This window comes from Phyllosticta capitalensis, assembly GCF_038381095.1.
Source record: "Phyllosticta capitalensis strain CBS 128856 chromosome Unknown BKA78scaffold_12, whole genome shotgun sequence".
Taxonomy (NCBI): domain Eukaryota; kingdom Fungi; phylum Ascomycota; class Dothideomycetes; order Botryosphaeriales; family Phyllostictaceae; genus Phyllosticta; species Phyllosticta capitalensis.
This window is the reverse complement of record NW_027117450.1, coordinates 917,560-945,400: the sequence shown is the minus strand read 5'-3', so window position 1 is coordinate 945,400 and position 27,841 is coordinate 917,560. Positions and strand designations below refer to the sequence as shown.

General features: G+C 54.3%; 12 protein-coding genes across 12 annotated transcripts; 4 read left to right on the top strand and 8 right to left on the bottom strand.

Annotated features, from left to right (window-relative positions):
* The first annotated feature begins 20 nt into the window (after positions 1–20).
* BKA78DRAFT_326978 (uncharacterized protein) lies at positions 21–2,830 on the top strand. Its single transcript, XM_066889475.1, has 6 exons — positions 21–582; positions 633–728; positions 779–933; positions 979–1,117; positions 1,165–1,811; positions 1,865–2,830. The coding sequence occupies exons 1-6, from the start codon at positions 513–515 to the stop codon at positions 2,339–2,341; spliced, it is 1,584 nt and encodes a 527-aa protein (XP_066739261.1). The 5' UTR covers positions 21–512; the 3' UTR covers positions 2,342–2,830.
* Positions 2,831–2,885: 55 nt separating this feature from the next.
* BKA78DRAFT_326970 (uncharacterized protein) lies at positions 2,886–5,417 on the top strand. The gene is made up of 3 exons (XM_066889474.1): positions 2,886–3,966; positions 4,165–4,333; positions 4,471–5,417. The coding sequence occupies exons 1-3, from the start codon at positions 3,346–3,348 to the stop codon at positions 5,067–5,069; spliced, it is 1,389 nt and encodes a 462-aa protein (XP_066739260.1). The 5' UTR covers positions 2,886–3,345; the 3' UTR covers positions 5,070–5,417.
* BKA78DRAFT_326968 (golgi apparatus membrane protein-like protein tvp23) lies at positions 5,418–6,559 on the bottom strand. The gene is made up of 4 exons (XM_066889473.1): positions 6,357–6,559; positions 6,241–6,286; positions 5,841–6,124; positions 5,418–5,704 (listed from the first exon to the last, which is right to left on the bottom strand). Exons 1-4 carry the CDS (start codon positions 6,448–6,450, stop codon positions 5,553–5,555), a joined length of 576 nt encoding a protein of 191 aa, XP_066739259.1. The 5' UTR covers positions 6,451–6,559; the 3' UTR covers positions 5,418–5,552.
* Positions 6,560–6,585: 26 nt separating this feature from the next.
* BKA78DRAFT_326964 (Pyruvate/Phosphoenolpyruvate kinase-like domain-containing protein) lies at positions 6,586–7,825 on the top strand. Its single transcript, XM_066889472.1, has 3 exons — positions 6,586–6,736; positions 6,785–7,005; positions 7,064–7,825. The coding sequence occupies exons 1-3, from the start codon at positions 6,700–6,702 to the stop codon at positions 7,763–7,765; spliced, it is 960 nt and encodes a 319-aa protein (XP_066739258.1). The 5' UTR covers positions 6,586–6,699; the 3' UTR covers positions 7,766–7,825.
* A 198-nt stretch (positions 7,826–8,023) lies between these two features.
* On the top strand, positions 8,024–10,575 carry BKA78DRAFT_258902 (nucleolar protein 14; the record flags this gene model as incomplete). Its single annotated transcript, XM_066885319.1, has 2 exons — positions 8,024–8,311; positions 8,371–10,575. 2 exons carry the CDS (start codon positions 8,024–8,026, stop codon positions 10,573–10,575), a joined length of 2,493 nt encoding a protein of 830 aa, XP_066739257.1.
* A 2,002-nt stretch (positions 10,576–12,577) lies between these two features.
* BKA78DRAFT_300037 (uncharacterized protein) lies at positions 12,578–13,252 on the bottom strand (the record flags this gene model as incomplete). Its single annotated transcript, XM_066887141.1, has 3 exons — positions 12,578–12,953; positions 13,006–13,171; positions 13,231–13,252. The coding sequence occupies 3 exons, from the start codon at positions 13,250–13,252 to the stop codon at positions 12,578–12,580; spliced, it is 564 nt and encodes a 187-aa protein (XP_066739256.1).
* Positions 13,253–14,004: 752 nt separating this feature from the next.
* BKA78DRAFT_300036 (uncharacterized protein) lies at positions 14,005–14,700 on the bottom strand (the record flags this gene model as incomplete). Its single annotated transcript, XM_066887140.1, has 1 exon — positions 14,005–14,700. One exon carries the CDS (start codon positions 14,698–14,700, stop codon positions 14,005–14,007), a length of 696 nt encoding a protein of 231 aa, XP_066739255.1.
* Positions 14,701–15,669: 969 nt separating this feature from the next.
* BKA78DRAFT_347543 (uncharacterized protein) lies at positions 15,670–17,178 on the bottom strand (the record flags this gene model as incomplete). The annotated part of the gene is made up of 2 exons (XM_066890563.1): positions 15,670–16,735; positions 16,853–17,178. The coding sequence occupies 2 exons, from the start codon at positions 17,176–17,178 to the stop codon at positions 15,778–15,780; spliced, it is 1,284 nt and encodes a 427-aa protein (XP_066739254.1). The 3' UTR covers positions 15,670–15,777.
* Positions 17,179–17,831: 653 nt separating this feature from the next.
* BKA78DRAFT_300034 (uncharacterized protein) lies at positions 17,832–18,521 on the bottom strand (the record flags this gene model as incomplete). The annotated part of the gene is made up of 3 exons (XM_066887139.1): positions 17,832–17,976; positions 18,177–18,250; positions 18,327–18,521. 3 exons carry the CDS (start codon positions 18,519–18,521, stop codon positions 17,832–17,834), a joined length of 414 nt encoding a protein of 137 aa, XP_066739253.1.
* Positions 18,522–19,037: 516 nt separating this feature from the next.
* On the bottom strand, positions 19,038–19,503 carry BKA78DRAFT_357182 (uncharacterized protein; the record flags this gene model as incomplete). The annotated part of the gene is made up of 3 exons (XM_066892176.1): positions 19,038–19,110; positions 19,261–19,331; positions 19,414–19,503. The coding sequence occupies 3 exons, from the start codon at positions 19,501–19,503 to the stop codon at positions 19,038–19,040; spliced, it is 234 nt and encodes a 77-aa protein (XP_066739252.1).
* An 865-nt stretch (positions 19,504–20,368) lies between these two features.
* Positions 20,369–21,548, bottom strand: BKA78DRAFT_53524 (uncharacterized protein). Its single transcript, XM_066893334.1, has 2 exons — positions 21,219–21,548; positions 20,369–21,169 (listed from the first exon to the last, which is right to left on the bottom strand). Exons 1-2 carry the CDS (start codon positions 21,513–21,515, stop codon positions 20,537–20,539), a joined length of 930 nt encoding a protein of 309 aa, XP_066739251.1. The 5' UTR covers positions 21,516–21,548; the 3' UTR covers positions 20,369–20,536.
* Positions 21,549–21,704: 156 nt separating this feature from the next.
* BKA78DRAFT_326947 (uncharacterized protein) lies at positions 21,705–27,630 on the bottom strand. Its single transcript, XM_066889471.1, has 4 exons — positions 26,404–27,630; positions 25,836–26,322; positions 23,929–25,783; positions 21,705–23,877 (listed from the first exon to the last, which is right to left on the bottom strand). Exons 1-4 carry the CDS (start codon positions 27,293–27,295, stop codon positions 22,015–22,017), a joined length of 5,097 nt encoding a protein of 1,698 aa, XP_066739250.1. The 5' UTR covers positions 27,296–27,630; the 3' UTR covers positions 21,705–22,014.
* Positions 27,631–27,841: the final 211 nt, after the last annotated feature.

Sequence of the window (27,841 nt, the reverse complement as noted above, 5' to 3'; positions counted from 1 at the left end):
GCTCTGATTGATCGGCCTGTCGTTCGTTTTCCCAAAGCTGAATGGGAGCGTCGGGGAACTCCACTGGTGAGGCCAGAATTTGGGCCCTTCTACTACTCGGCTCCCCATATTCTTGCCCTCTTCCCTCTTGCTTCATCTACCGCTTTTTCGACCTTCCCCTTCCAAAATTGATACACTTGGGGATACTCTACTCGGGACCTGTTCACACTCTGCCACCAGCCGTCCACGCGCACAGTGACTGCTGATCACATTGGCTCGCATTGACCCGAACGTACTATCCCGTGCCTTTTGTCCAACATCGAATATCAGTTCTGTGTCACCGTCGAACCAGTTTGCGCCGTCCGTACCGCGTGCCTGTCAAATTCAGTCCGTCTATACAGCGTCAGCTTCTATCAGCTTCCAATTTCCCCAAACTCTCGGAACAATTGGATCGTCTCGGAGTGGCAACGAAGGGAACGGATTTCGCTTCTTTGGCGCCCGGTGTACGGTTTCGAATGAGTTGAGTAGCGGCCATGTCCGGTTCGGCAGATGGATCCTGTCCGCCTCCATTCTTGAATATAGCTCAATTCGGGGATGGGGGATGTAAGTCGCGGCTTAATCCTCAGATGTGTTCGTAGCTGACATTCGTGTAGATACCCAAGGGCGGCTTTGTGCAAATGTATCAGACGTTTACACTGATCTCGAGTGCTGTCTTCCGTGTCCTATTACGGACTGGATATTTTCAGAGTGTGAGTCAAACTAAATCTGCTTCGATTTTTCAATTCTAATCAAGTCGTAGCATTCGAGTCTGGCTACAAAGTGACCGAGGCCCTAAACCTTGTCGGCTTGATTGCCTGCATGTTCCTTCTTGTATCATGGATATTTTTGCCAGTCGCAAAGACAAGACGACACTATCTCAGCGTCTGTCTAGTGGTAGGTTGCGTGGCGCTTGCAGTAGGTCTCTTCCATCTCATCCTTGATCTTTGCTGATGAAGAAAGCTTGGATTTGCAATTCCTCTTGGTTCGCAGCCTGAGCAATGCTTCGACGAAATCACCCCCAATGACATGCACTCAAGCGTATCGTGCGCTTTCTCCGGCGCACTGATTGTTGCCGGTGGCTTATCTGCAGCAATGTGGAGTAAGTCGCCTCTACATTGCTTCGACTTTCTACTGACAGCGTTCCAGTCTTAATAAGAGCTTTGTCAATGCACGTCCAAATCTGCTGGGATGCCACTCCAGGACGCAAATTCTTTTACGCTTCCCAATTCTTTGGCTGGGGGATACCAGCAATCCTCTTCGCCGTAACCATGGCTTTCACAGGTGTCTCCTTTCGCTTCGGAACAGCCTGCCACGTCAGCCTGGAAAACTCCATGGCCGACTTTTGGGGTCCGCTGCTCGGTCTAGCCGGGGCCGCAGCGCTCGTCCAGCTGGGAACATTCTGCTACTGCATCAACGTATACCTGAAGAACATCTGGAGCGACGACGAGACCGAAACCCAAGATAGCACCAGTCTGCCGTCGTACAATGCGAGCTTGAAATCGCGCAAGAACTCGGCGAAGATCGTTTATAGGCGCGTCAGCAAGGTGCTTTGGCTGCAATGGCGGGGAATCTTGATTGTCCTATTCGTCCTGGTTGACGTCATCTTCTTCTCGGTCGTTTTTGTGTACTTGGATCAAAAGGAGACGACGGCCATGAACAACATGGAGACTGCTCTACCTCTGATACGGTGCTTGGTGGAGCACCCGTACCCTAGGAGCGGCAAGTGCTCTGACGCCGCCCAAGGTCTCAGTGTTAATCAGGGCACTGCAACTGCTACCCTTGTCCTGTTGTCGGTATGTTGGAGCTTGCTCACAAGCCCACTTTGACTTTTCTAACACACCTTCAGGTTCTCGGTCTCCAGTGCTTCTTACTTTTGGGACGCTGGTCCATGGTCACCGGATGGGTGGACAAGATCCGATCGAGATTTACACCAAAACGCGAATTTGTGTCGCTCGATGCGCGCGGCTTCTCCACAGATACACGCGCATTTACGTCAGACCGCACCTTCGAACTTGTCAAGGTGCCTCAATCAAACACCTACGTGGCAGCAATCAAGGCTCCCGAAAACGCAGTGCTCAGTCCCGAGGAGCCTTGGGGGAGTCCAATCAGTTCGACCGACGGAGGAAAGACTCCAGACTACTTCGGAGGCGAATACCAAAGACATTACCGAAGTCCTGTGGGCAGTTTCAGCACACCGCGAGCACCGAGCACAGCCGGATCCAGGGACAGCTCCTACGATCCTTACAACCCGCGAGCAAGAGGAGGACTGGGCCTTCATCCCGTTTACAGCGAGAGCGACGACGACTTTACGCGCAAGTTTTGAGTACAAAAGTTAAAAGTAGAGGCCGCGAGCTCACAGCTTCCAAAGCGGATGTGAACGAATTTTCTAATTTATCAGCTCTGCTTAATCCTAGCGTTGTCGTGGATTTGGAGTAGTGGGCCGGAGTCGAAAGAAAGGGAAGCCGTGTTTCCAAGATTTTTCGTTGTCAATCGTTTTGAGGATACCAGGTTGCCGGTGTTATAATGATGAGGATCAAAAGGGCTGGGCCCACGACAGAGAGTTGGTCTACACGGTGTTTCATGTCCTTCTCTTTTTTGATTCCCCTCATCGTTCAGGTTGATATTCTGATTTCAATAACAAAAATAGCAAGTTGCGGACGCCAAAATCGTCCGTCTTACAAAGCAAATATATGGTCCTCGGTATGCTCCGAATGCCTCGGTCTGATCGACAACAGCACTGTGTGCTGTGTCAAGTCTGGTAGCGACGGCGCCACGGCTGCAGCGTTCCGATGTCTACAACATCAGTCCATGCATCATCACCTAATCCAATTGCCTTTGGAAAATGCGGCACACATATAAAAGCAGCAGCAGGTGTCGGCTTAAGCAACAGGAGCAATGTCCTCGTCAGCCCCGGATTGAATAGCGTGCCGGCCCTAACCGACAACACGAGCCACCGGTCGGCACCACAGGAACTGCCAGGTACGCGGCGACGACGGCATGTCATCAAGGGCGCGTTTCTTCAACCTGGCATGGCGTGAGGATGCTGACGAGGAAGAGACGCTGTTACCATGGCGCACAGAAAGCTCGTCAAAGCACGTGTAGTCATACACTAAAAGGAGCAAAAAGCGTTGCCGCTGCCATGCTCACAAGAAGCGCGTAGCATCGGCCACGAGATGGGTCGACAAGAATCGACCATGCACCTTGTCCCGCGTCCGCTCCAAACAACCCGCGGCGGCGAACAGCGGGGTTCCACGATAGCAGTTCGATGCTTTATCCATCTACTCTATTCGAACGATAGGAACGGTATCGATTGAGAGAGAAAAAAAGATGGGGAATATGCACAGACGACAGAGCAGCAGCACCAAATACGACGCAGCAATGGCGCCGACAAGAACACCCGCCATCCGGCAGCGGCCTTGTATATCAATCTTGCTGCCGCTCGCGCTGCTCTCGCTCATTCTCACATTTCCCACTGCGACCTTGTCTTTGCCCTTGCTCTCTTCCTCTTCCGTCTCCTTTGTCCAATCTCTCCCCCTGCTCTCTCCAAACCACAACCACCAGCAATCCCCACTTTCGACCAAACCAACCCAAACTTTGCTCAAAATGGGCGGCGGCGACCAAACACCCCCGCAGCAAAACGAGACGCTCGTCATCGCGTTACCAGACCCGGAGCCCGTCGAGCAGCTAGCGGCGCTGCAAAAGCGCTACCCCTGGGTCCGCGTCGAGTACCACCAGATTGCCGGCTGGGGGGCGGCGTTACCGGCCGAGGCGTTTGCCAATGCCACGACGCTCGTCACGGGCAGCACGTTTCCGGCAAGGAGCGAGGATGCGCCCAACCTGCGCTGGCTCCATCTGATGAGTGCCGGCTCGAATCAGGTGCAGGGGAGTTGGATCTGGGCGAATGATGACATCTTGATTACCACGAGTAGTGGCATTCACGGGCCGCAGGTGCGTTGCTACGCAGTTCTTTTATTTGCTTTGCCCCTTTTCCTTTGCTTCTCGACAAGTTGTATGCCATCTTTTCCATAATGAGTGTCCAGTCACAGAAAGAGTACTTGGCCTGAAATCTGCATCTTCATTCAAGCCTGAATTCCTCTACTCATCCTTACATTTTCTTGGAACACTGCCTAATGATACCGCTGGCAGATCTCCGAGTGGGTGCTCATGGCGCTGCTCGTCCGCACGCACCACTACGACCAATTCCATGACGCGCAAAAGGCGCACCGCTGGGAAAAGTACCGGCCGGGCCAGACGGTACGCGACCTGGCAGGTCAACGAATTGGCGTGTTGGGATATGGCAGTATAGGACGACAAGGTAAGCTCACCTCCTAAAGGTCACCTCTCCACATGCTTCCCAGGAGATTCGACAAGGAGAGCGCAAAGAGACAGACCGGGGAATGAACAATGTCCGACTTTTGAATCAAAGCATAAGCTAACCACCACCATCACCAGTCGGCCGCGTCGCCAAAGCCATGGGCATGGACGTGATAGCGTACACGGCGCACGCCAAAGACACGCCCGAAAGCCGCGCCGACAACGGGTACATCGTGCCTGGGACGGGCGACCGCGACGGGAGCATTCCGTCGGCGTGGTACAGCGGGCTCTCGACGACGTCGCTCCACCACTTCCTCGCCCAAGACATCGACGTGCTGCTGGTCAGCGTGCCCAGCACAAACGCCACGCGCCACTTCCTGGGCGCCGCCGAGTTCGACGTCCTGGCCCGCGGCAGCAACGGCACCACTGGCCACAAGCGCACCCACGCCCCCTATCTTGTCAACATTAGCCGCGGCCAGAATCTCAACCAGCCGGACCTGCTGGCTGCCCTCGAGGACGGTACTCTCGCTGGCGCGGCCCTCGATGTGACGGATCCGGAGCCCCTACCTGCTGATGACCCGCTGTGGGGTGCCCCCAACACAACCATTACGCCCCATATTAGCGCGGTCACGACGGACTACACGTCGCGCAGTTTGGAGATTCTGACCGAGAATGTCGGCAGGAGGGCGCGTGGGGACCGGTTGTGGAATGTTGTGGATCGGAAGAGGGGGTACTAGGGAAGCGGCGGCGAAAGCAAGAGCGAGAAAGAGTTGAGAGTCGAGTGTTGTTGATGTTGCGAGTCCCAAAGAGGGAGGGAATGGTTTTGACGTTCTCGTTGTTGAAAGTGTGGCATTGGAAGAAAAGTGTGGCTATTCAGCGCTGGTCCAGGGGTTATATTTCGCGGACATTGGCGGAGAAAAGCGTCGACTTTGATTCCTCTTTTCCAGCAAGTGTCCTATTTCCAGAGATTGAGCCAGCCTTCATAGTCAGTTTCTTTTGGTTTTCAAGCCAGGGACACCATCCAGCGAGAATGATTCAATGATGATGGGACAGCCAGAAGTCATAGCAGATTTGCAAGGGGAGAACGGAGAACAAACACATGACTTGATACTGTTTTCTAATTGCCATTCCGCTGGACCAAGTTGAAAGTCTACAACCCTACGACGAAAAGAAAGGGGATCGGCTCATACACTTCTTCCACGTTCATGTTCTTTCCCTCATCACCGGAACATGCGCGTCACCATGTTGCTTGCGAGGGTCTTGGCGAGGCCGCCGCCGTAGAATGCGTTGCCGGCAAAGTTGGAAGCCTGGCTGAACTTGTCGCAGCGGGAGAAGGCAAGCGTGTTGGTGATGGTGAGGATGAGGGCAATCACTGTTGCTCGTTAGCCACGAACCAAGAAACCTCCCCCAAATCCCAACGCCATATCCGATGCGGCTCTTCGCACACACGACTACTTCTATCCGACATCCGCCCCACACAAATCGGAGAAGAAGAGAGTCCAACTCACCAATCAAGGTCAACCAAATAAACTCAAACTTGACGAGCGCGACCACGGCCAAGGCGATCCAGAGCAGCGGCTGGGCGTACAGGCTGAGCCAGAAGAAGCGCTTGTCGGTCGCGTTGATCTGGCGCGTCTCCGGGTCGGCGCTCTCAAAGACCCAGCGCGAGTCGCCCGACGACGTGTCCACTTCGTTCCACCAGCGCAGCCCGACGAGCCGCCGTCCGGCAATGTTTTTGAGGTAGTAGAAGTCGGCCGCCAGTAGGATGATGGTGATGATGAAGATCATGACGCTGTGGTGTGGTGTTAGCTGGGTTTGTGGGAGTCTTTGAGGAGGAGGAGGGCGTGTTGGAGGTAGTGGGTTGGCGCGCGTGGGTTTGGGTTGAGTTTGTCGTGGACGTGGACGTACAAGTTGTCGGTGAAGAGGAGACCAAGGAGGTAGACGAGAAGACTGGCTACATTCTACAGTTAGTATCCGTTGCTGTACAATTTTCCGCCGATTGTCTGCAGAGCTCAGCAACTTACAGATGCGAAAGATCAGGAAGCAGAGCAGCGTGATGGGATGGCTGCTCAGGCGCCAATTCAACTCGCCCGATTGGGGCCCCGCGGCGTGGTCCATGATGTGTGGCCGTCTAGGCGGATCCGAGTCTTTCGCGGTGTATGAAGTTGTAGAAGTTGTAAGAGGAGCTCTTTGGCGTTGAAGCTACGCAGCCTGAGGCGTATGTAAGGGACCCTGGCGTCGGTGTTTCAGTTGCGTTTGCCGACCCATGACGCAGCCCCTCAAGCTCCAGGGCACCTCGGTGTGGGGAAGAGCTACCATCAACTTTACTTTTGCACCGACTTTCAATTCAATCTTTCATCTTTTAGCATGGCGGCGCCAGTCATTCGCCGGGCACTTCTCTATGGTATTCAAGCTCACATCACCTTGCGACAAGCATGCTGAACCTACCCAGTGCCTGGCTCATCCTCAAAGATGCTTCAAAAGTCCCGAGGTCTAAATGTAGACACGATAGCTTACGACCTTGAGGACTCTGTCACACCTGGAAAGAAAGCAGAGGCACGCTCAAATCTCCGCAGTCTCCTCGAGCAGCCTCGGGTGGAAGGCATCCGCGAGCAGGCTGTGCGAATCAACTCTGTCGACAGCGGCTATGCTCTTGATGACCTGACTGAAGTGGTCTGCACCTTAACTTACCATGACCCCATTCTGCGCTGAAATGGCAGTCACCACACAGCTCAAAGCACCCAATATCGACGCCCTCGTCATACCAAAGGTGAATTCGGCTTCCGACCTTCACTTCGTCACCGATGTCATCCGGCATGCGCTTCCGCAACGGCACCCTTCGGGCGACCAATCCGCAGCTCAACCACCTCTCCGCCTCATTGCCCTTATCGAGTCGGCCAGGGCCCTCATGGACCTGCAATCTATCTGTCGCGCAACTCCCTACCTCTCTGGTCTCATCTTTGCGGCCGAGGACTTTGCCCTCGACCTCTCCATCACCCGCACTCCGTCGCTACGCGAATTTCTCTACGCGCGCTCCGCCATTGTCACTGCCTGCCGCGCCTTCAATCTGCCATCTGCAATTGACCTGGTCTGCACGGCGTATAAGGGCGAGCAGGGCTTGCAGACGCTAGATGAAGAGTGCGCCGACGGCAAGCGCCTGGGCTTCAATGGAAAACAGTTGATTCATCCGAGCCAGGTGGATGTGTGTCAGAAGGCGTATGGGCCCGGAAAAGACGAGACGGAGTGGGCGGTCAGGGTGCTGATTGCGAATGAGAAAGCGGAGAAGGCTGGGAGAGGCGCGTGGACTCTGGATGGGAAAATGATTGATCGGCCCGTGGTCGGCAAGGCAGAGTCGTTGGTAAGGAAGGCTGAGCTTTGCGGGATGGACGTGGGATCATTGCGGGACAAGTGGAAGACTCAGGAGCCAGAGTGAGAATCATAGAGGATCTACAGAGTGAAAGTAGATAGTTTCGGTCGAATAAATCAGTCCAGGTCCCCGGCATGGAAAAGGCGTGAATGATGGGGCAGCTTTACGCGGTGTCGCGTAAAATATCCCTCCCCACAAAGGCGGTCAGCACCGGGTTGATTCTGCCACCCATTTCAATTTTCCGACAGCAGCTCGACGTCAACCGACTTTTCCACACGCGCGCACCAGCCCTGCTTCGAATTATATTTCCGCAGGCCGAACACCATGCCGCCATCCCAGCTCAAGCGCCTCAAGGCGTCCCTCCGAGAACAGGGCATCACCGGCCCTCAAAAATCCAAAAAGGAAAAGAAGCGCGCCGGCAAGGATGTCGCTAAGCGCGCGCAGCGTAACCAGGCGCTCGAAAGCATTCGCGACAGCTTCAACCCCTTTGAGATCAAGGCCAAAACGCGACCGGAAAAATTCCAATCTACAACCTTGCACAAGAAGAATGCGAAGGAGGGCATGGTTTCGGTGGCGCGACCGGGTGTTACCAAAAGCTTGGGCGAAGAGACGGTAGGCACAACACTTGGGATTTCGGGACTGGACGTGTCGCTAACGGACGATTATAACAGAGGAGGAAGATGCTGCTTCCCGAATTGCAGAAGCGAAATAAGACTGGTGGAATCATCGACAGGCGTATTGGCGAAAACGATCCGACTATGACCCCCGAGGAGAAGATGCTGGAGCGTTTCACCCGCGAACGATCACGCAAAAAGGGCAACGTTTTCAACCTGGAAGACGACGCAGATGAGGAAGAGGTGCAATTCACCCACGGCGGCATGCCCTTGGACTTTGGCGGCGAGCGCGACGATTTCGACGCTGGCAGTCTCGCGGGCGGCAGTGACGATGAGGCCGATGTGGAGCGCAAGCCCAAGAGGAGAAGGGAGAATGATGGCGAAGAGGATCAAGAAGAAGATGAGGAGCAGCCGGAGAAGAAAAAGACAAAGGCAGAGGTCATGAAGGAGGTCATTGCAAAGTCAAAATTGCACAAGTACGAGCGTCAACAAGAAAAGGAAGACGACGAAGACTTGCGAGAGAAGCTCGACGAGGGCATGTTCGATATGCTTGCAGAACTTGGTCGGTTCAAGAAACCGCCGCCGCCCAAGCCGGAGGAGGCCAACGGTGGCCTTGGTTCGATGGATCCGGAGCGTGCCAAGATGATGAGCCAGGAGGACAAGAAGAAGGCCGACAAGGAGTACGACAGATTGATGCGCGAGATGAAGCTTGACAAGCGAGCTGCTCCTACGACCAAGGTCAAGTCGGATGAAGAAAAGGCTCAAGAGGAAGCGGCACGGTTGAAGGAACTGGAGCAAAAACGTCTCAGGAGAATGAGGGGAGAAGAAGACAGCAGCGATGACGAGGAATCCGAAAAGATGGATGTCGATCCACAGGAGGAGGTGGACGAGTACGACGATGCCGCCGGGTTTGGACTTCAGGACCATCGCCTGGGCACTTTGCGACCAGAAGGCGTTGACGACGAGGACGACTTCGAGATTGATGAAGATCTTGTGGCCAGTGGATCCGACGTTGACGAGGACGATGTGTCCAGCGCAAGCGATGTGGAATCTTCGGAAGATGAGGAAGAAGAGCAACTCCGTCAGCGCGACGAGGATGAAGAAGTCGAGTTTGTGGGAAAGCCCGCGGGTGACCAAGGGGCGAAGAAGCTATCCTACACATATCCGTGCCCACAGACTCATGCCGAACTCCTCCAAGTACTCGACGGCGTCGCTGCCACCGACATTCCCACGGTCGTTCAAAGGATAAGAGCGCTGTATCATCCTCAAATAAGTGCGGATAACAGGGAAAAGATCGAGGGCTTTAGCAAGGCATTGGTTGACCACATCTCCTACATGGCGTCGCAAAAACCAGCACTGCCATTGGCGCCGATCGAGACAGTGATACGTCATATCCATTCGCTTTCTCGCACTTTTCCCACCCCTATTGCTCAGCAATTCCGCGCACACTTGAGCGCCATGTCCAAGAGCTCTGCCATCACTTCTAAGGACATGATGATTCTCACGGCCATTGGGACGATCTATCCGACCTCGGACCACTTTCACCAAGTCGTCACGCCTGCCATTACTATCATGGCCCGCTGGCTCGGGCTCACAACACCGCAAGGCCCAGAGGATCTCCTGACTGGTACCTACCTCTCGACGCTCTCGCTCAAGTACCAGGCCCTCTCCAAACGCTACATTCCCGAGCTCGTCCGCTTCACGACGCTCGCTTTGAAGCACGCTTCTCTCCCATCCACCTCACTCACCTCGACCTACCTCACCAACGTCGGTACCATGGCCAGCCTGTGGTCCTCGTCGCCAGCGTTTACCGAAATCTTTACCCCATCGCTGGAAGCCGCCCTCGAGCGCGTGAAACCCAAGCCCACCAAGACTCTCGAGCACCTGCGCATCCTGCTCTCACAAGCGCGCCTCGCGCGGCGGCCACAAGCACTGCACAACTGGCGACCACTCGCCATCAAGACGTCGGTGCCCAAGTTCGAGGAAGACTTCAACCCCAACAAGCACTACGACCCGGACCAGGAGCGGCGCGAGGCGGCCAAGCTCAAGGCCGAGTACAAGCGCGAGAAGAAGGGGGCGCTCCGCGAGCTGCGCAAGGACGCCAGCTTTGTGGCCCGCGAGAAGCTGCGCGAGAAGAAGGAGCGCGACGCCGCGTACGAGGCAAAGTACAAGCGCATTGTGGCCGAGATCCAGGGCGAGGAGGGCCGCGAGTCAAAGGCGTACGAGCGCGAGAGGGCGTCCAGGAAGAAGAGTCGCATGTAGACGAGGCAAGACTGGTGGGTTGGGAGGAATTTGGATTTAGTTTTAAGTTGATAATTTGCTGCGGTCATGTAGGAACAGGAACAGTCTGCAAAAAGCATTCAACGTCGAAAACGTTTCACACTGGAAATGGAGACACCGAATGTCAACATCAAGCCGCCTCTTCCTTCTTGACAACAACGTCTGCCTCTTCTTTCTTGACAACGACACGGCTTCCTTCCTTCTTCCTGCGACTTTCCTTGCGTTCTTTCCGCTCCTACCACTCTCCTGGCCCTTCGAACAATCCACCCACGCTTGCTTGCCGGGGGCCCGGTACTTGGCTACCCCTTTCCCATCATTCATGTACTGACCGCCGTCTGGATGGTTGTACGAGTAGCTTCCGTCTTTCCCGTGGTAGTCAAAGCCAATCTTCCCTTTGAACTCTCCTTCTAAGTACTTCCTTCGCACCCAGCTCCGCCCCTGGGCGTTGGTGCCCCGCCCGACGACTTTGTAGTCCCCGAAGCGCTTGTCATGGTGAATAGTGTTGTCCTTGTATTGGGGCTGGTGGGTCGTGGTGTTAGCGTCGGGCACGTGGTTGTGGTTTCTCGCCTACCTTTTTGCGATGGGAGAAATAGGAGGAGTTGTAGCGAGGATAATAGGGCATGTTGATAGCTGAGGTGCGTTTCGATTTTTGCTACCGTGCAGCAGTCCTTTCGAAGCATCCGGGACACAACTTTCTGCGCCTGTCTTGCCTTCTTGTTGAGGGGATCGGCGCAGCTCTTAAACCCGACCGTCAACGTTCCGTTCGATCGCCGTGTCGTCAAAAGCGGAGAGAGCGGCACAAACAAAGTTTAAAGACGAAACGTTAACAAAAAGGCAACAAACAACGACCGTTCTTATACTCATTACGGGAAGAAAGTAAACGAGCACATGCGCCGCCTCATTGGTGTTGTGAGAGGTCCAGCCGCTATCATGAGCTCCCCTTCCGCCCTTGCTGTGTCGCTCGTCCACAGCCCCGGTACGCATTGTGCGTGCCACGGGATCCAACGATGTCAACACGAGCCGATCGCTTTCCCCTTGTCCCAAGCTCATGATGCAAACTGTGCGCTCGATGGTGGAGCTTCAACATTGAGCCGCCTTTAAAGCGGCGAGGTCAACATCATCGCGCTGCAAGCAGCTGCAACGCGACTACCGGGACCGATAGCGCGACTATTGGCGACCCCTCGCGCGTGTACGCAGTCGCGTCATCACGTTCGGTCTACGTCATTGCGAGGGGTCGCTTTGGTGTACGTGGGTGGTGTTGTAAAGATTTGAAATTCAAGACCGCTTGGTCAATGGAAAAACCACAAGCACAAATAGCGGAGGCAATGCCACAGTAGTATACGAAGGAAAGGCCAGCGACGAGATTTGGTGCCAAAGTCGCGCGGCACACAGCTAATATTCAAATCGTTAGGTCGAGATGTGTGTGCATAGGAAGCATTCAAAAGTCATACATCGCTCTGGAGTTGAAATCTCCTTCGCGGCCAAGTGTGATACGGTTTCCATCTTTCGCAATGGAAAGGGACTGTCCGGATCCTTGATCATTCTTCCCGTGTTGGAAACAAATCGATACAACTGACTCACTGGGCAGTCAGCTGGGTAATCCGGTAACTTACCAGATACTTGGGCCAGAGGTGAGGGGTAAGGGGTAAATAAGGGGATACTTCAGGGGAGTCGATCGTTGGATCCCAGGGGCCATAACGCGTTCATACTGCCTTGTAAGAGCATCATTGCAAAAAAAATTTTATTCGTTTCTAAAGTTCAAAGCTCCTTTTCAATCTAGCTGGAAACACCATCTCAATCCGCTCGTGGCGTCCAGATATCTGATTTTCAACGCTGTTGGTTTGTCGAGCTGTCGAACTGCTTTGAACAAATCCTTAAGATACCTCCTGTGTCGCCTTTGGAAAAATTCGCTCGTGCAGTCCACAAGGTACCAACCAGTGGTTTTTCGCGCTACCAGCCCGTGAAAACAGATTTCGAGCGCCACCTATTTCTTCGGAAGGGGCCGTGGGGGCATGCGCTTTGTTGCTGGGATTCCATAGATCTTCCCGTTTCCATCTTCACCACTGCCATCAGGATTGAATAAGTGGAAACTCTTATCCTTTTGTTGATAGTGAGCTCCCTCATAGCCTTTGTACTTATTCTCCAGGTACAAGCACCTATCCACAACCGTGCCGTCCTTGTCCACTCTACTGCTGGTGACTGTGTAAGTGCCGTACACGGGCCTCCAAAAGACGCCCCCAACATGATTTTCGGCAGAAGGGTTTGCAGGGGAACCGTGCGGGTTCGCTGGTGATGGGTTCAGAACCTTGCCGCTGGCGAGGCTGTTAGCCTGTGAGGCTTCAAGGGCTCGACGGTCCGGACTGCGCGCTGGATTTGCACCATTGAACACTTGAGTCTTTTTGGGCTTCGTACCTGATATTGATCGTCTTGGTTTCGCCAGTTTCTGCGCTGGCAAAGTTCAGGTTCATGCGTCCGATTGACATGTTTTGCACGTTGATGGAACCGAGTTGAGAGGGATTGAGAGCCTCGACTGCGACTTTCAAGTTGCGAGAGTCGAGTGGTGCGGACTTTGATTTCGCTGAAAAGGCAATGTCAGCAATCGACCGACCACAGTCAGCGAGTAGGGAACACCCTTACTCTTTTCGGAACGAGGCGCCATGTCTGTAGAAATGCCGGAAAGCGAAGACAGCGAGTGACGAATTGAAGATCCAATGGGACGTGGAACCTGTCTTAAGTAGTCAGTCGCGCGTCAGTCAATGCGATGAAAACAATGAGTCTCTGCCCGAATAGGCCAGAATGGGGAAGAGACAAATGAACTGAGACAGTCAAACTGGTACATCTACGCTGCTTCTTATGTTCTCGCAGTCGGACTTTCAACGGCGGAGAAGCTTCGACAGTTTTGAACCTGTGTCGCACATGGTGCGGAGCGAGAGCTTTGAAACGAAGTCCTCTGTTCACAGTGTGCGACGAAAGAAATCACCAATAACTAGACTTCTATACAGCTGTGGTAGATTCTGGGCGGCTAGGGAGCATTCAAGCTCATAGTGCCAGAAGATAGAGAAAATCCATTTGCTTGAAGTATGGTTGCAAGGAGTCATCAAGGGCTTGCGTACCACGACATGCGACGACGCCCTGGCCGGTTAGTAGTTTTTTTCCTGACCCGCTATGGTTGATTGAGGAAAACCGGCGAATGAAACTCCAAGTCAATGGAACAACTAGAGTAGATGAGAGACACAAGTAGTCGTGTTCAAGAATACTGCTCGAATATCCAAAAATCCTTTGTGGCCGTCTCAGCCCCTATCTCGCCCTTTCAAGAAACATTTCTCTCCCCTCCCCTTGCCATCAAGCTGAAACGTGTCCCGAGTATAAGAGAATTATGGACGTCTTCTTTCTCTTCCATTTCCTGCGCAATCAAGAGACAGTTGGCGACACATCCCCCTTCAAAATTCTCCATTCTTCTTTAGCCCCTTTTGAGACAGGCCGCCACCTCCACTCTTCTGAATCAGCTGGTAACCACTTCTTAATTTCACCGAGGCCATCCTGCCAGTAAATCTGGCCATCTGGATTCAGGAATCCCCAGCTGCGGTCTTTGTTGTTGAATCGGTATCCAATATTCCCCTTAGAAAAGTCCCTTTCAAAGTAATGCAAACGGTATAAGCGGTTCCACTGCTCATCATGACCCTTTGCAATAATTCTGTATGCCCCATGACGCTTGGAGAAGCAGATATCACTCGGCACTATGTCTTCCATTTCGTATGTGTCGAGGGGTCCATGGGGCTTGAACTCTGAAGTTGTGTTTGGTGGAGTGGGCAGACCCTTAAGCGATGTGCTTGGAGAGCTGCTGTTTCTAATAGTTTCACTGCTCGGAAAAGTAATTTCGACCTCTGGACTCGGACTATCCTGGCTGTGCACTGAGTTTTGATTTTTGTCCTCTTGATTCAACTGGTCATTGTTGACTTGGTATGTCTTCAGATTACCAGTCGCCCTAGTTCGGGCCGGCGTTGATGGTGCTAAGTAGTCACAATCAGCCCATTTTGCCTTGGTGATAGATGATTTTTGATATGAATTTGCCTTACTTTCTTGGTAGCATAAAGGGCAAACCACCATCTTTACTTCTCATCTAGTTTCGCGATAGAGTAGAACCTGTAAAAACTTTCAAAATGTAATAAGAAATAGTAGAAAAGGATACGGGGAAGTGTTACTTATATAGACAAGGAAAGAAATCAGACTAGTGGTAGAAAGGTCTATTTCCTCATCTTATAAATCCCTTCCTTAAACCTCTTTATGTATTGCAAAGTCATTGCGTGATTATCCCTCTACTATAGATTGATTGTTCTTAAAGAGATGCTAGCCCCTGAGCTCTTCCCCTTTATAGAGAACTTGGTAAAGGGACAAGTGCTATGACTAAAAGTAACCACACTTTAGCATAGACCTAGGCACGCTTCTTTGAGCCCCTTGATTGTTAAATCTGTTACAAACTTAATTAAAGACAGTTAAATGTGTATAGACCCTTTGTTTTTGCTATACTTCCACTTTGGACCCCAACTTCTACCCCTTACTTACTTACCCCCTTTCCCCTTGTTACCTCCCCTGTTTTTAACCCCCTTTCATCACGCCGCTATCATTCTTGCATTTTTTTATCCTAACATGAAGCGTGGAAACCACTGCTACAACTGACAGCGGCAGATACGACAAGCTGGGGGACCGAGTTTCAGTCGCGAAAGTTGCGACGCAAACACATGCGGATATGTGGAAAGGTTCCATGTTAAAGCGTACGCGGATGGGGAGCATTCAAGCCCCTTCGGAGCAAAACATCAAACATTGGACATGGTGTCTGAACACCTGGCTTCACCTTTTGATTATCTGACTCCACCCTCTTTCTGTTGTAGTCCCCGGTCGTGCAGCCGATCGTGCGGCCAGTCAGATATTCAGCGGGTCTGGACAATGGACGTTGAATATCGAACACTACTCAACTCGGAGCAAGAAGAGACACAGTAGTCGTAGGTCGTGTGTCACGACTTTTCTATTGGACTTGGAACACAGTACGAACCGCTTAAGTAGTCAATCTATCAATTCCGCAAAGAAACCATTACCAATTAATTATGTCCAAGAAGATGGCCCCAGTAACACCAAGCCTTCCCCCACTTTCCAAAATCATCACCATCGATCGCTCCTTCCACGGCATCAGACCTGGTGCCGCCGCCACCCCATCTCGCCCTCTCGCACCCAAGACTTCCCATTCTTGCCCCTCCAAAACCGACTCCCGTCCCAATTGGAGTAAAAATAACTCCCATCCGAATTTGAATAATGGTACGCATTTCGATTGGGCGCACCGGGCCCATAATCGCGCTTCTCCCAACGGTTCCCGCGCGCGTTGACGCCGCGCGACACGACGGTGTAAGGCAGGTTGTGAAACGAAGGGCGCGTGGGAGAAGATGGGGACGAAGGAGCGGTTGAGGGCGAGGGCAGGGGGGGCGTGAGGAACGGGTTGCGCTGCGGAGACGCGGGGGAGCGGTTCGTTGAGGGTGAGGAAGAACCGGAGGAGGAAGGGGGCGCGCGGAACGTGAAGTCGGCTTTTGGCAGCGACAGCGCCAGCGAGGGTCTGGGCTCGCGCTCTGGGTTGGTCGAGGACTCGAGTTGTCCCTGCGCGCTAGACAGGCGCACCTGCCTGAAGTCTTCTTGCAGTGTGGAGACGGCCCCGTCGACATCTTGCGTGTTCTGTGAATCGCAATTGAGATCGGGAGAGATGGTCCGAGAAACCTGCATCTTCCGTGGATCGCAATCAGGATCAGGGGAGACACTTCGAGAGCGAGACTCAGGTGTGTAGTAGACGGTCGAAGGGGCTTGAGGAGGTGGCAGATGGGTAGGAGCGTTGAGGGGCGCTTCGGAAGGGAAGGCGCAAGGACTGCTCGGATGGGTATCTGCGGTGCGAATGCGCAAAGCAGGAAGTTTGACGACCGGCTTTTTGGCGCGTGGAATTGAAGATGAGGATGATTCGGTGACACTAATGAGGAGGTGAATTAGCAACTGTCCGTTTGTACATCTGTGTCCATCTTTCCCGAACCGTTGGACGTCAACTACGGCTTCGTCGCACACTCGAGTGCAAGTGCCTGAATGCTCCCCGTCTGCATGGACTCTTCCTCTGCATCAGGAAAACCAGTGGAAATTTCCTCCATCACCCACTGTGCCAACACTGCGCGAGAAGGGAAACAAAGAGACCATAGACGGGTCGCAAAGTGGAATCATCTTGCCCACTCACCTCTGTTGCCCCTGCCGCCCACCTTCCTTCAACACGTCAATCTTCCTCTTTGCGTCTTCTGCTGCCACAGCAAAAGCAACGCTATGATCAGTGACTGCCGACGAGTAGCCGTCAAAGGCATCAACGAGACGCTTCAGTGACTCTCCCATCTCATCCATGAACTCTCTTGCGCCGGGACCGGCGAGCACTTGCTGGAGAAGCCCCATAAAGTGACGGCACTCTCTGCCCACAGCCGAGGCCGAACTGGAAACCGATTCCACGTTCAGGAGGAGGGTTTGGAGGTTGTGCGCGGTCTGATTGTTGTCGTTTGTCGCGGAGTCTGGCATGGTGGGCGGATGGTGTTGGGAAGTGTTGGTCGTGGAGTCGGCATTGTGGGAAAAGACGAGTTAAAGGACAGTTTGAAAGCCCGAATAATCATGGTGGCAGGAGAGTAATTGATAACGAGGGGAAGTGAGATTTCTCACGATGGCCAATCGCAGTTGTGGTTCCAGTCTTTCTTTTCTCTCCGTCCAGCCTCTCTTCGCTCCCCGCCTCCACTCGCAAACTCAAAATGCTCCCATAAGGTGGAATCACATGGAGCGCTCGAAAGCAATCCAGCCACGAGACCGTTGGCCAGCTTCATTGGGTTTACGCAAAGGGTGAATTGAGGTGTTGCTCAGACTGAATAACGAAGAATGATGGCAAGCAAAACCATTGTCCCGAGTGCTCTTCAACAAAAGCATGCCAAGACCTCCAGCCTCCCGCTCCGCAGCTACCTTTTCAGCAGGGATGCCATGAAGCCCCTGAACTATGAGCTAGGACATCCCAGTCGCAACATGACCGGGTTGGCAGATACCCCACGGGGCGAGACTCACTGATACGGGCCACGGCGAGTCGTGCTGGACACAGCCAATATTCCAAGCCCCCCTAGCCTACCTGCATGAATTCTCATCAGCAAATCGGACCAGCAGCGAAAAGTCGAGCCCACCTTCGTACCTGCTCATTTCCTCTCTTGCCCCGACGCTCCTTTAGAAGCGTCGGCCGGCTGGTCCTCGGAAGCAGGAGCGGGAGTAAACTTCGAAAAACCATTGCCCTTGTCGTAGAACTTGCTCCCATCGGGGTTGGCGACAAACTTGGAACCATCTCTGTGCGCGCAGAAGGAAGTCAGCATCAAGCCAGTGCTACTTGGAACAAATACCAATCCAAACCAACCTCTCCTCAAGTATCCCGATGTCGGAAAGAAAGAAAGAGAGAGGTTTCGAGGCAAAAGATGACAACGAATGAACAATAGAATGAATGGGAGCGCAACGATTGACGACAAGCTGGCCATCTCGAACAAACTTACTTGTTGTCATAGTCGTACGAGTTGTCCTTCTGGCCGTATCTGTCGCCGTAGTCACGGCTGGTCCATTTGTTGCCCTGCACGCACGCACGCACACATTGCATGTTAGTCGATACTTGGATCTCTGAAGGACTTCGCCAGGAGACAACTTACCAGGCTGTTGGTTCCGCTGCCAGCCTCCCTGTATGACCCAAAGTTGGGATTGGAGGAGGAGCTGTTGGGGTTGTTGGAGCTATTGGGATTAGTTCCGCTGCCAGCCTCCCTGTATGACCCAAAGTCGGGATTGGAGGAGGAGCTGTTGGGATTGTTGGAGCTGTTCGGGTTGGTGGAGCTGTTTGGGGCAGACATGTTGGACGGTTCTTTCGCACAATTGAGTCTTGGGATTGATGGGTTGTTTGATGCTTTGATTCACCAGGAAAACAAAGTGCAAGGTAGGAGAAAAAGAGAGATTCTTTAGCGACCCTTAAGTAGTACAGCAGCAGGCAGTGGCATGCCAGAGCCCACAACTCCGCCAACCGGTCTGAGCCTAAATCTGGAGAACGCGTCCTAGCGGCGACTAGTCGTGTTCTGGCTAGTCAGGCACGGACCAAGGGACCGCGGGGTAAGGCGGGACAGGGCGGCAGTCGCAGGAAAGCACGACGGACATAGCAAGCAGTCGGGTTCAAATCATCAAAATCCATTGATAGTCGTATGGTGATCTCAGCTTTCATGACAGCAAGTCAACCAATCCCGGAAATCGCAAGCAGCAAAGACAGACACAACGGTCTCGCAAACATTCTCAAGTCCCGCAGTACTCGTCCAAGCCGCAGGCGCAGTCGTCAGATCGTGTCTGCCGGTAGAGAGGCCATTTGTGCCCCTGAACGTCTACTTTCCAGAAGGAGGAGTGTAGGTCGAGCCTCCCTGGCCATTGTTGTAGTAGGTAGAGCCGTTGGGGTTGCTGTAGTAAGTACGAGCCATCTCTTTAAACGCGAGTTGTGGTCAGCAAAGGCCGAAAAAGGCGTGGGGGTGGATTGGGGTAAGGGGGCGGTGGAGGAGGGGAGGGAAACAGATTCATTCGGCCGCACAGCAAGCGAGACAGCATACTTACGTGTTGGAGTAGTGGTAAGAGTTCTGGTTGGAAGCAGACGAGCCGTAGTCACGGCTGCAGTAGTGGTTGCCCTGCCCAAAGAATTGATGTCAGTATGCAAGATGGCCGGAGACATTCGCCCCGAGAGAGGGCAGCTTGATCAGGATGACATACCTGGCTGTTGGTTCCGCTACTAGTGTACGAGTAGCCAGAGCCGGAGCCAGAGCCAGAGTTGGAGTTGGAACCAGAGTTGTTGGAAGGCATGTTGAGAAAGGTCTTGAGAATGGTGGTTCGAAAATTGAAGTTGATGGATTGTTTCGAAGAGTGGAACAGTGAAGAGTGAGGAGAGGATGAGAGAGAGAAGGAGAAGCAAACGAAGAGCACCTCTTGGGGAGCTTAAGTACCAGTCTAGTGTCCCAGGAAGCTGCCATGTGCTAGTCGCGCCATACGTGACCCACGCGTTGAGCAGCGCGCGTGGAGCAAGCGCGGACCCGCTCCCCGACAGGCACAATCCTTGCGAACGCTCCACCGCTGCTTGCACATGACGACAGTTGCTATCTTTCAGTGGGCCGACAGCGGCAAGCGGTTGGCAGAGGTTGTGCAGGCCATGCGTCGTGACAGCGCCGTTTGCAGCAATCTGCAGAATTCATCGAGCGATGATGGTGTCCGGGTGGTTGACGCTAGCATAGGGAACCCGTCCTCTGCCCTACCTGGGAGATGGCTTAAAGCCTACCGGCTGATCCGGGGTTTGGTCGTCCTTGCAAACTCACGCACGAGTCAGGGGCAGGCGCATTGCGGTTTCATGACTAGCCCCAAACGGAGCCAGACGAGCGTCAAGGTCTGGGGGTCTGGCAGATGAATCAAATTCCTGGGTATCAAGCTTGCTTTTTACACAACATTGCTGCTGCGATATCATGACGTGTTGCTGCAGGTAGCAGAAACTCCCTGTGTGACGCGACATATGTCAACTCTAGAGCTTGGTGATTTAGATGCTTGCCATGCTGCTCAAATTTGGTACCAAGTCCAGGCGTGTATGTCCAAGTAGCATTCGAACGACAGCACGCCAAAGGACTTGGACAGTTGAGCTTGTGGAAGCATAAAGAGCATTCAAGTCCGCCTTGCAATTGGCATTTCTTTTGCGACCCACTTTGGTAGCATCTGTGTGAGCTGTCGCTCTTCCACTCGGATACCCGCAGAGCCATTGTACGACAACGTTGCTCGGCGTCAGGAGTTCGCAATCCCCACCAGTATTCCCGCTCTTCGTTGCTGGCTGGTAAAAGACTACATTTCCTCCCTCTTACAGGTACTTTCCTCCCGAAAACTGAGAGCCAAAGTCCTTCATTCGGCTGAACATCTGCTGCTTTTCCTTGTGCCCCATTCTTGAAGACACAGCCATATCCTTCTCCCGATCAAACGCCCTCTTGCTCGGGTCATCCTCCTCTTCCTCTTTCCCGGCCTTGCCCTTGTGTTGCTCCAAGAGGCTCGGTCCCCTCGCTTTTTCCTGCAAATCAGTCAGCCCACATGCCCCAACCCCATGAACCGGCAAACTCACATTCTTCTCCCTCAACCGTCTCGCCGTCTCCTCATCCTGCTTGCTCTTAACATCGCGCTCCGACCCCTTGGACCTCTTGCCCTCGGGCGCCGCGACGCCCATGACCTGGTTCTCCAGCCTCTTGCGCTTCTGCTCCGGCGTCTCGGTCCAGGTGCTCATGTCACCACCGCCAGTATTCCCGCTGCCGGCTGCTCGTGCCGCGCGGCCGGATTGGAAGCCGCGCGCGCGCAGCTTGGTTGGGTCCATGCGTGAGGAGGCCAGGCCGTCGGCGTCGGGCGGCAGCATCATCCACTCGTCGCGTTGGTTTTGCTTCGTGTCTTCTTGCGGCGCGTCGCGGGGGACAAGGCCGTAGTCGCTGGCCTGGTTGGCGGCGTGAGCCTGGTAGGTTGTTAGAACAAGGCAAATAATCAGGTGGGTTGGTTCTTGCCTTTGCGGCTTCGGCAGCAGTTGGAGGCGCAGGTCCAAAGTCGTCGTCGCTACTGCTGTCGCTGTCGCTTTCAGATCCATTTGGACCCGTCTTAGGCATCTCATCGAGGGGCGCTGGCGGTGGTGCTGGGCCTAGGACGCGTCTGCGCTTTTCGCCGCCGTCAGGCGAGCTGGAACGCGATCTGTTGGCAGTGTTCTTTGGCGGCGAGGACGACGCAGAAGACGAAGAGTCTTCATAGTCGCCGTCGCGCTTGCGCTTCGCGAGAAGGTGAGGTGGAAGGGTCGGTCCAATGGTCATGTTGGCGAAAGGTGAGGTTGGGATTGATTGATTGTGGAGGGAGACGAGGGCTGACGTCGACGTGACCCTGTCGCGCTAAAATTCACGACAGGGATACCCCACAAGTGCCTGCGCCTCGTCTAACGGCTGGATCCGTATCCGTACCGCTGCTAGCACCAGCCTCATCACAGTGCAACACTCACATCAATACTGCGGGACATGCGTTTGATAACTTAGACTATTGTACAACCACCACCCTCATCCTCCTATGCCACGTACAAATCCACTGTGACTTGGTATCATGCCTTTGACAACTCCCGAAACCCGGAAAAGTAACGCAAACGAAACGGGCACTCTCGACCAAACGAGGCAAGGAAATGCTTTGCCATTTGACCTGTCAAATCCTGCCATTCGTCTGATTCGTCTCAGTAATTCGCCATGTCGGCGCCATGATCATCAAGAACAACAATACTAATCAAAATCCTGCCCTATAACAAAGTCAGCGGGAACATTGGCAAGCTTAGTGAAGCAAGTTGCGCAAGTTCGGGCTCGCGCTTGCGCCGCTGGCTCCGTTTTGCACCAGGGGACCATCGCGTGGAGTGGACGGCCTGTGTTGCATCGAGCCTGGTCCTGTGACTGCAGCCGGAACAGGACCAGGACCCGGGCTTCCATGGGAGGGTGGGCCGTGAGGAGCGGCACCGTACAAGCCAGGAAACGGGCTCTCAGTGTGCCTCTGAGGTGGCGGAATGTGACCCGGCGCAGGAGATCCATATGGTCCGGTGTGAGGAGAGTGAATGCCATTCGGCAACCCGGCAATCATAGGAGAGCTTGTGTGATGCAAAGATGTTGGAGCAGTAGGAGGCGCGTATGGAGACCGAATTGTCCCCTGTGGTCCAGGAGGGCCGACCCCAGGAGGAACAGTATAAGGAGGGTAGCCGTTGGGCGGTGGCGGTGGCGGCGGATGATGTTGAGCCACTGCGGGATGGTAGGGGTGAAGCGGCGGTCCATGGGGCCCTGGGACAGGCGAATGGGTGACACCATTAAGTGGAGGCGGCGGGTGACTAGTCCACGGCGGGAGAGGCGCACTTGGATGAGCGGTAGGACCTGGGTGAGGCGGCGGGGCCGTTCCCGGCATGGGGCGCCACGAGGGCGGCGCTGGTGGTGGAAATGCTCGCGGAGGAGATCTGATCGGCTGCGGAGGTGGAGTGGGTTCCTTGGGCGAAGGCCTGAGCAGTTCCGGCTTATTCCTCCACTTCCAGTGACATTTGTTACACAGATATGTGCCTGGACGAGGGACAGGTATCCCACTTGCGGGTGTCGTTGCCCTTGATATCTCCTCTAGTGGATAATCAATGTTGATGATGCCGTTCGGAAACCGCGGCCCTTCCTGAGGCGCTGGAGTGCTCGTGGACGACTGACGGGTCTGGCCTGCCTCGATTGTATTGACTGGGAGATCAGGACTGGAGCCAGAAGTCATCGAATCAGCCTCTGGAACTTTCCACCATTTGGGCGAGACTTCAATGTCGCAAAGCTCGCATTTGACGTCGTCCTTGAGAACTGATGGCGCACGAAGTCCGTCAGCGTCCTGGTCCTCCGTCTTGGGTAGTCCAGCGGACGAAGTCCTGGCCGACCTTGATCCAGATTGCACAATTGAAGTCCTCCGGTTGACCGGAGCGCCAGCAGGAGGGGGAATGTTCTTGGTAAATTGATCCAAAAGATTGGCCTTGCGTGCCGTTCCAGTCAAGGTCTGGTCGGCGTGCTTGTAGTTTTGCACGTAGAGCTGGAGCGCAGTCATTCCCGAATCATCCACGACCTCGTTGAGCGGATGCACAATTGTCTTGGGGGTGTGATCCTTGCACCAAATTGCAGCCGCCATTGAGCCCGTTTCTTGACCAAGCGTAAAAGTCGGGACAGCATCGCGTCTTGAGCTCTTGACGGGCGTAATGTCAAAGCCAAAGATGTAGCCGGCAGAGTGCGCGCAACCGACGTGGAAGCTTGCGTGGCATTGGTGACAAGACACACAAGCCCCCTTGTTCGTCTTGCAAATCTTGCACACTTGGTCGTATTTGATCGTCGGCGTCCCAACACCTTCAACAAGCTCGTAGGTTGTGGGGTTGGTGAATTTGAGCTCAGGCGTCCAAACGGCGCAGTGCAGGTGAACCCAGTTATTCTCCGCAGTCTTCTTGAGGGGTTCGCGAGGAAGCTCAGGCCGGCCTCTGTCACGTTGCTGCTGCTGGTATTCCTTGAGCTTTTGAACTCGCAGCTCTTTTTCGAGCCGCTCCTTTTCCCGCTCTTTGTCGGTCTTCTTTTTGTGGGAGACTTTGGGGGGTTCGATCAATTCCTGGACCGTCTCTTTGATTGGACAGATAACACATTCATAAGTCTGAAAGTAGTTAGTGGTGCGGATCCCTCGGCCAGATTGGGCGACACGTACGTATGAGACGGTTTCCTTCTTGTCGTTCTTGCATTGATCACAAACCCACTTTCCTGACCGAGATTCTGTGACGCCGTAGCATTGTCGGTGAACCGTCAACCGGCACTCCTTACATACCAGTCGCTGGTCGCCGAGAGGCTCCAATTGCAGACAGACAGCGCATGGAAGCTCCCTCATCTTTGGCATCACAGGCTGCGGCGGCGGTGTTGGTGGTTTCGGCGGAGGGGCAACCTTTTTCTTTGGTTGCTCGACGGGTGCCTGTTGTGCGAGCTCACTCTCCGGGATAGCGGCTGCACCCTTTTGCCTCTTTCGCGGCGGTTCCGTCTGGGGTGGTGGGAGCGTATCGTTTGCCGGTTCAATGCTCTTGATCGGTTCCGGAGGTGCATTCTGCGCTGCCGTGATTTCATCCATCAACTCTTGGTCAATCAGTTTTCTCCACTTCTTTCCGCCAGTGGCTGAAATCTTCTTGATGAGCTCCTCAGCATCTTCGTACTTGATGGCATACTTTCTCCACAACCGCGCACAACGTTGGCATAGACCCGGGATGAGGTGCGTGCCCTTTTCTTTGCTGCGCCCATCCGCAAGTACAGTCTGTCCAGGTGCGACACCTGGGGCTCTGCGCCACTGCCGAGACTTTTTAGTCGAGCAAAACTTGCAGATAAAGGTCTTCTTGAGCTTTTCGGCCTTGCGAACATCGAAAGCGGAATCATCAACGTCATCGGCAATGTCATCGACGAGTTTCGAGGCCGGACCGAGGAGCTTTTGGTTCTTTCCTTTTCGGCCTTCAAAGTTGCCCCAGACTTGTCTTCCTCTGGGACTCCTTTTCCACATGTAGTAGTACCGGACAACATCGGCGTGGGACATGGTGCGGACGTGAAGTCGAACGTTTCGCAGCTCTGATCCGTACTTTGCAACGCCCTCTTCGAATCGCTTCTTTTCTTCCTTGTTTGGCTCCGGGTTCTTCAAATCCTTCTTCCGATTGAGCTTCTTCAGAGCTTCCAAGGCTGCATCGACATCGTAGTTGAGCGCATATAAAATCTCAAGCGCCTTTGTACGGAAGTTGGTGTCGTACCCGGCAACTTGGACGTAACCCTCACCAATGTCCACGGATTTGCGTATGTAATCGTCAATCAGCTTTTCGCGGTCAGCGGGTGAATCATCACCGCCTCCTTCTGGCATTTTGAAAATGGTCTTTGCGGTGCATCTCGGGTCGTCGTTGGGAAAGTCCTCTCCTCGTCGCACATATCCTGGCGGCTCATCCTGGACCCATTTCGGCCTCTTTGCCTTGTCGGCCCGTTCTGCCTCTACGGCCTGCGCCGACTCTTTCGCTTTGTTGTCTTTTTTGTGGCCGGGCGCCTTGAATCGCTTCCTGGCCTCAGATGGCTTGACAAGCTCAACGGGTCGTCCGTGCCAAACGTTCACGTTTGCTTGATGTCGTGGGCCTAGGCGCGAGCTGGCGCGAGGGTAGATGGCTCGGTCGTCGTACTGCAGGGCGTCCTCGACCCGGCAATGTATGCCAAGGTAGCGCATGGGCCACATTTTTGCCAGTGCAATCTCAGCCTGCGTTGCAGGATGGTCGTCGACGGGAGCATCGGAACCGCTTGGGCTGGGAGCAGTGGTGTTGATCAAACCGCCGGCATCTTCTTCCTCTTCGTCGACTTGCTCCTCCTCTTCTGGAGCAGGCCCGGCCTCACCGATGATGGGGGTCCGGCGCGCTTCGAGTTTCCTTTCCTGAGCTCTTCCGCATGGTCCGCAAGCCCACGCGAATCCTCGAGAGGGCTTCTTCAGTAGTGGGGGCCGAACACAATTCATGTGATACGTGTTGTGGCATACCGCGCACTCGACAGAGTCGTTCCTAGAGCGTGTCAGCTGATCTGCAGCACCCAAGGCCGTGCCGTCAAACTCACGTAGCGCAGTAGCCGGAGCATCGCTTGCACGTTTTCACAGCGCTGGTTAGTTCCTTGACCCGGCTTGTTTCCACTACGACAAACTTCCATCTCTCGTCTAGCGCCTTCTTCACCTTCTCCGGGACATTGATGACGGCCGCCACAGGGATTACGTCATACCACCTATGGATAAAACGATCAAAAACTTGGTTGAACCAAAAAGAGTCCTTTTGTCTGCGAAACTCTTCGAGATCGTCTATTTCGCTGCGGTGTTTGATGTTGCATTTCCCACGCAGAGAGGCGAGCGGGCAAATGTCGGAATGCATGGTTCCGTAGACTAGTCGCGTATCATTGTTGTAGCGCAACACATCCCGAGGCCGATAGTACCAATTCACTCTAAGAGAGTCTACTGGGGAACTCGGCTGCTCGTTGTTTGTGTGCAAAAACTCCATGATCCGACAAAGATAGTATGGCTCACCCGGGGGTTCACACACCAAATAGACATGATCTGCGAAGAAATTAGTAATGAGTATTTGACGATTTGTATTTTGCGCAAATTCAAGCGCTTCTGTGGGCAAGGAAAAATTACCATCAACAGCCAAAATGGTGCCGTCGTCGGCTTCCAGTTGCTGCTTGTCGTTGAGACGGTTTCCGCATTTTTCAAAAGTCATCATGTTTGTCTCGCGGCGCATGTTTGCAGCCACGACGGCATCCTTGCGTCTCGGGGCCGTTGCTGATGGGGCGGCCGACGCAGGCGCCACGTTGGAATTGGCTGCGTTGGAGCCGCCAGCCTTGCGCTTCTTGCCCTGGGCGGTTGCGGGGGTCGCGTTGGGGTTTGCATTGAAAGTAGAGGTTCCGGGTATCGTCGAGGAATCTCTGCTGGCCGCACCTGAGACGGGAGTTCCATTCGTGGCCGCAGCGGCCCTCTTGGCGCTCGGAGCCGGGGATGGAGCTGCATCAAGGCCGCTGGCGGGACTACGAGTGGTTCTTTCGGACGAGGTTCCGTTGCTACCGTTGGCGGCGGCGGCGGCAGCGGGCATTTCGAAATCCATTTCAACGTCCTCGGCATAATTGGGCCTGGCAGTGCCACGAAGGTTCCGCGAGCGGGTGCCGTAGCCGCTGGCACTTGCTGGAGTGCCGTCCTTTGCAGGCGGTTGAGATGATTCCGAGGCGGCCATGGTGGCCGACTCAGACTGCGAGGGCGCTACAGGCTGGGTCGTGACGGTCGTTGAGACCGGGGGCGTTTGCTGCGCGTCCCGCTCGGCGACCAGATGCGAATTGGAGGAATGCGAAGCGGTGTGGTGAGAAGAATCGGAGCTCTGAGGGTTGTCATGACTGGGAGACATGTCACCGGGCATGGTGTTGGCCTGGTGCGCGCGAGGTTGCGCGCTGTCTGAAGGGCTCACAGCGCCCGGGTGGGCGTGGTTGACTGCACGGAAGGAAGACGAACCACGACCCCCCTCGGCCTCGCCATCAACCATGAGAGAGAAGAGGAGAAATCACTGGGGGAAAAGCTCTGGACTGAGGATGCCACGACTCTTTCAAGACGGCCTGATGAAATCCGGGGCGGAGCGTTGCCGTCGTGGCACGATATCAACGGTGCATTGGAGAGATGGCGCAGACAGGGCAGGTTCGCGGCCGCAAAACGCGAATATCTCGGGGATTGTCGCGTACAAGAGGGATGGTGGAGGATCCCGGTAGACTGAGGCCCGGGAGAATCGAGGGGCAAGGTGTAGACTGAGTTGTGCACGGCGGGAGAAGTACACGGGCGGAGGTGGTCGAGGGATGGGAGAAGGCGAACGGTGAGAGAAAGAATGATGGATTGGAGAGAGAGAGAGTCGAGAAGGCCGCTGAGCGGCAGGCCTAATGCTCGCAGCTCCACGACTAATTGACGGGACAAGGATCCTCGCCTGACGCTACGCTACCACGCTAAGCCCCCAGCTTGCTCCAACACCCTTCCATCATCTTGTTCGTCATTCATCCTCATGCCTCGACCTGCGCCCTGCCAAAATTCATCTTCTTTGCTA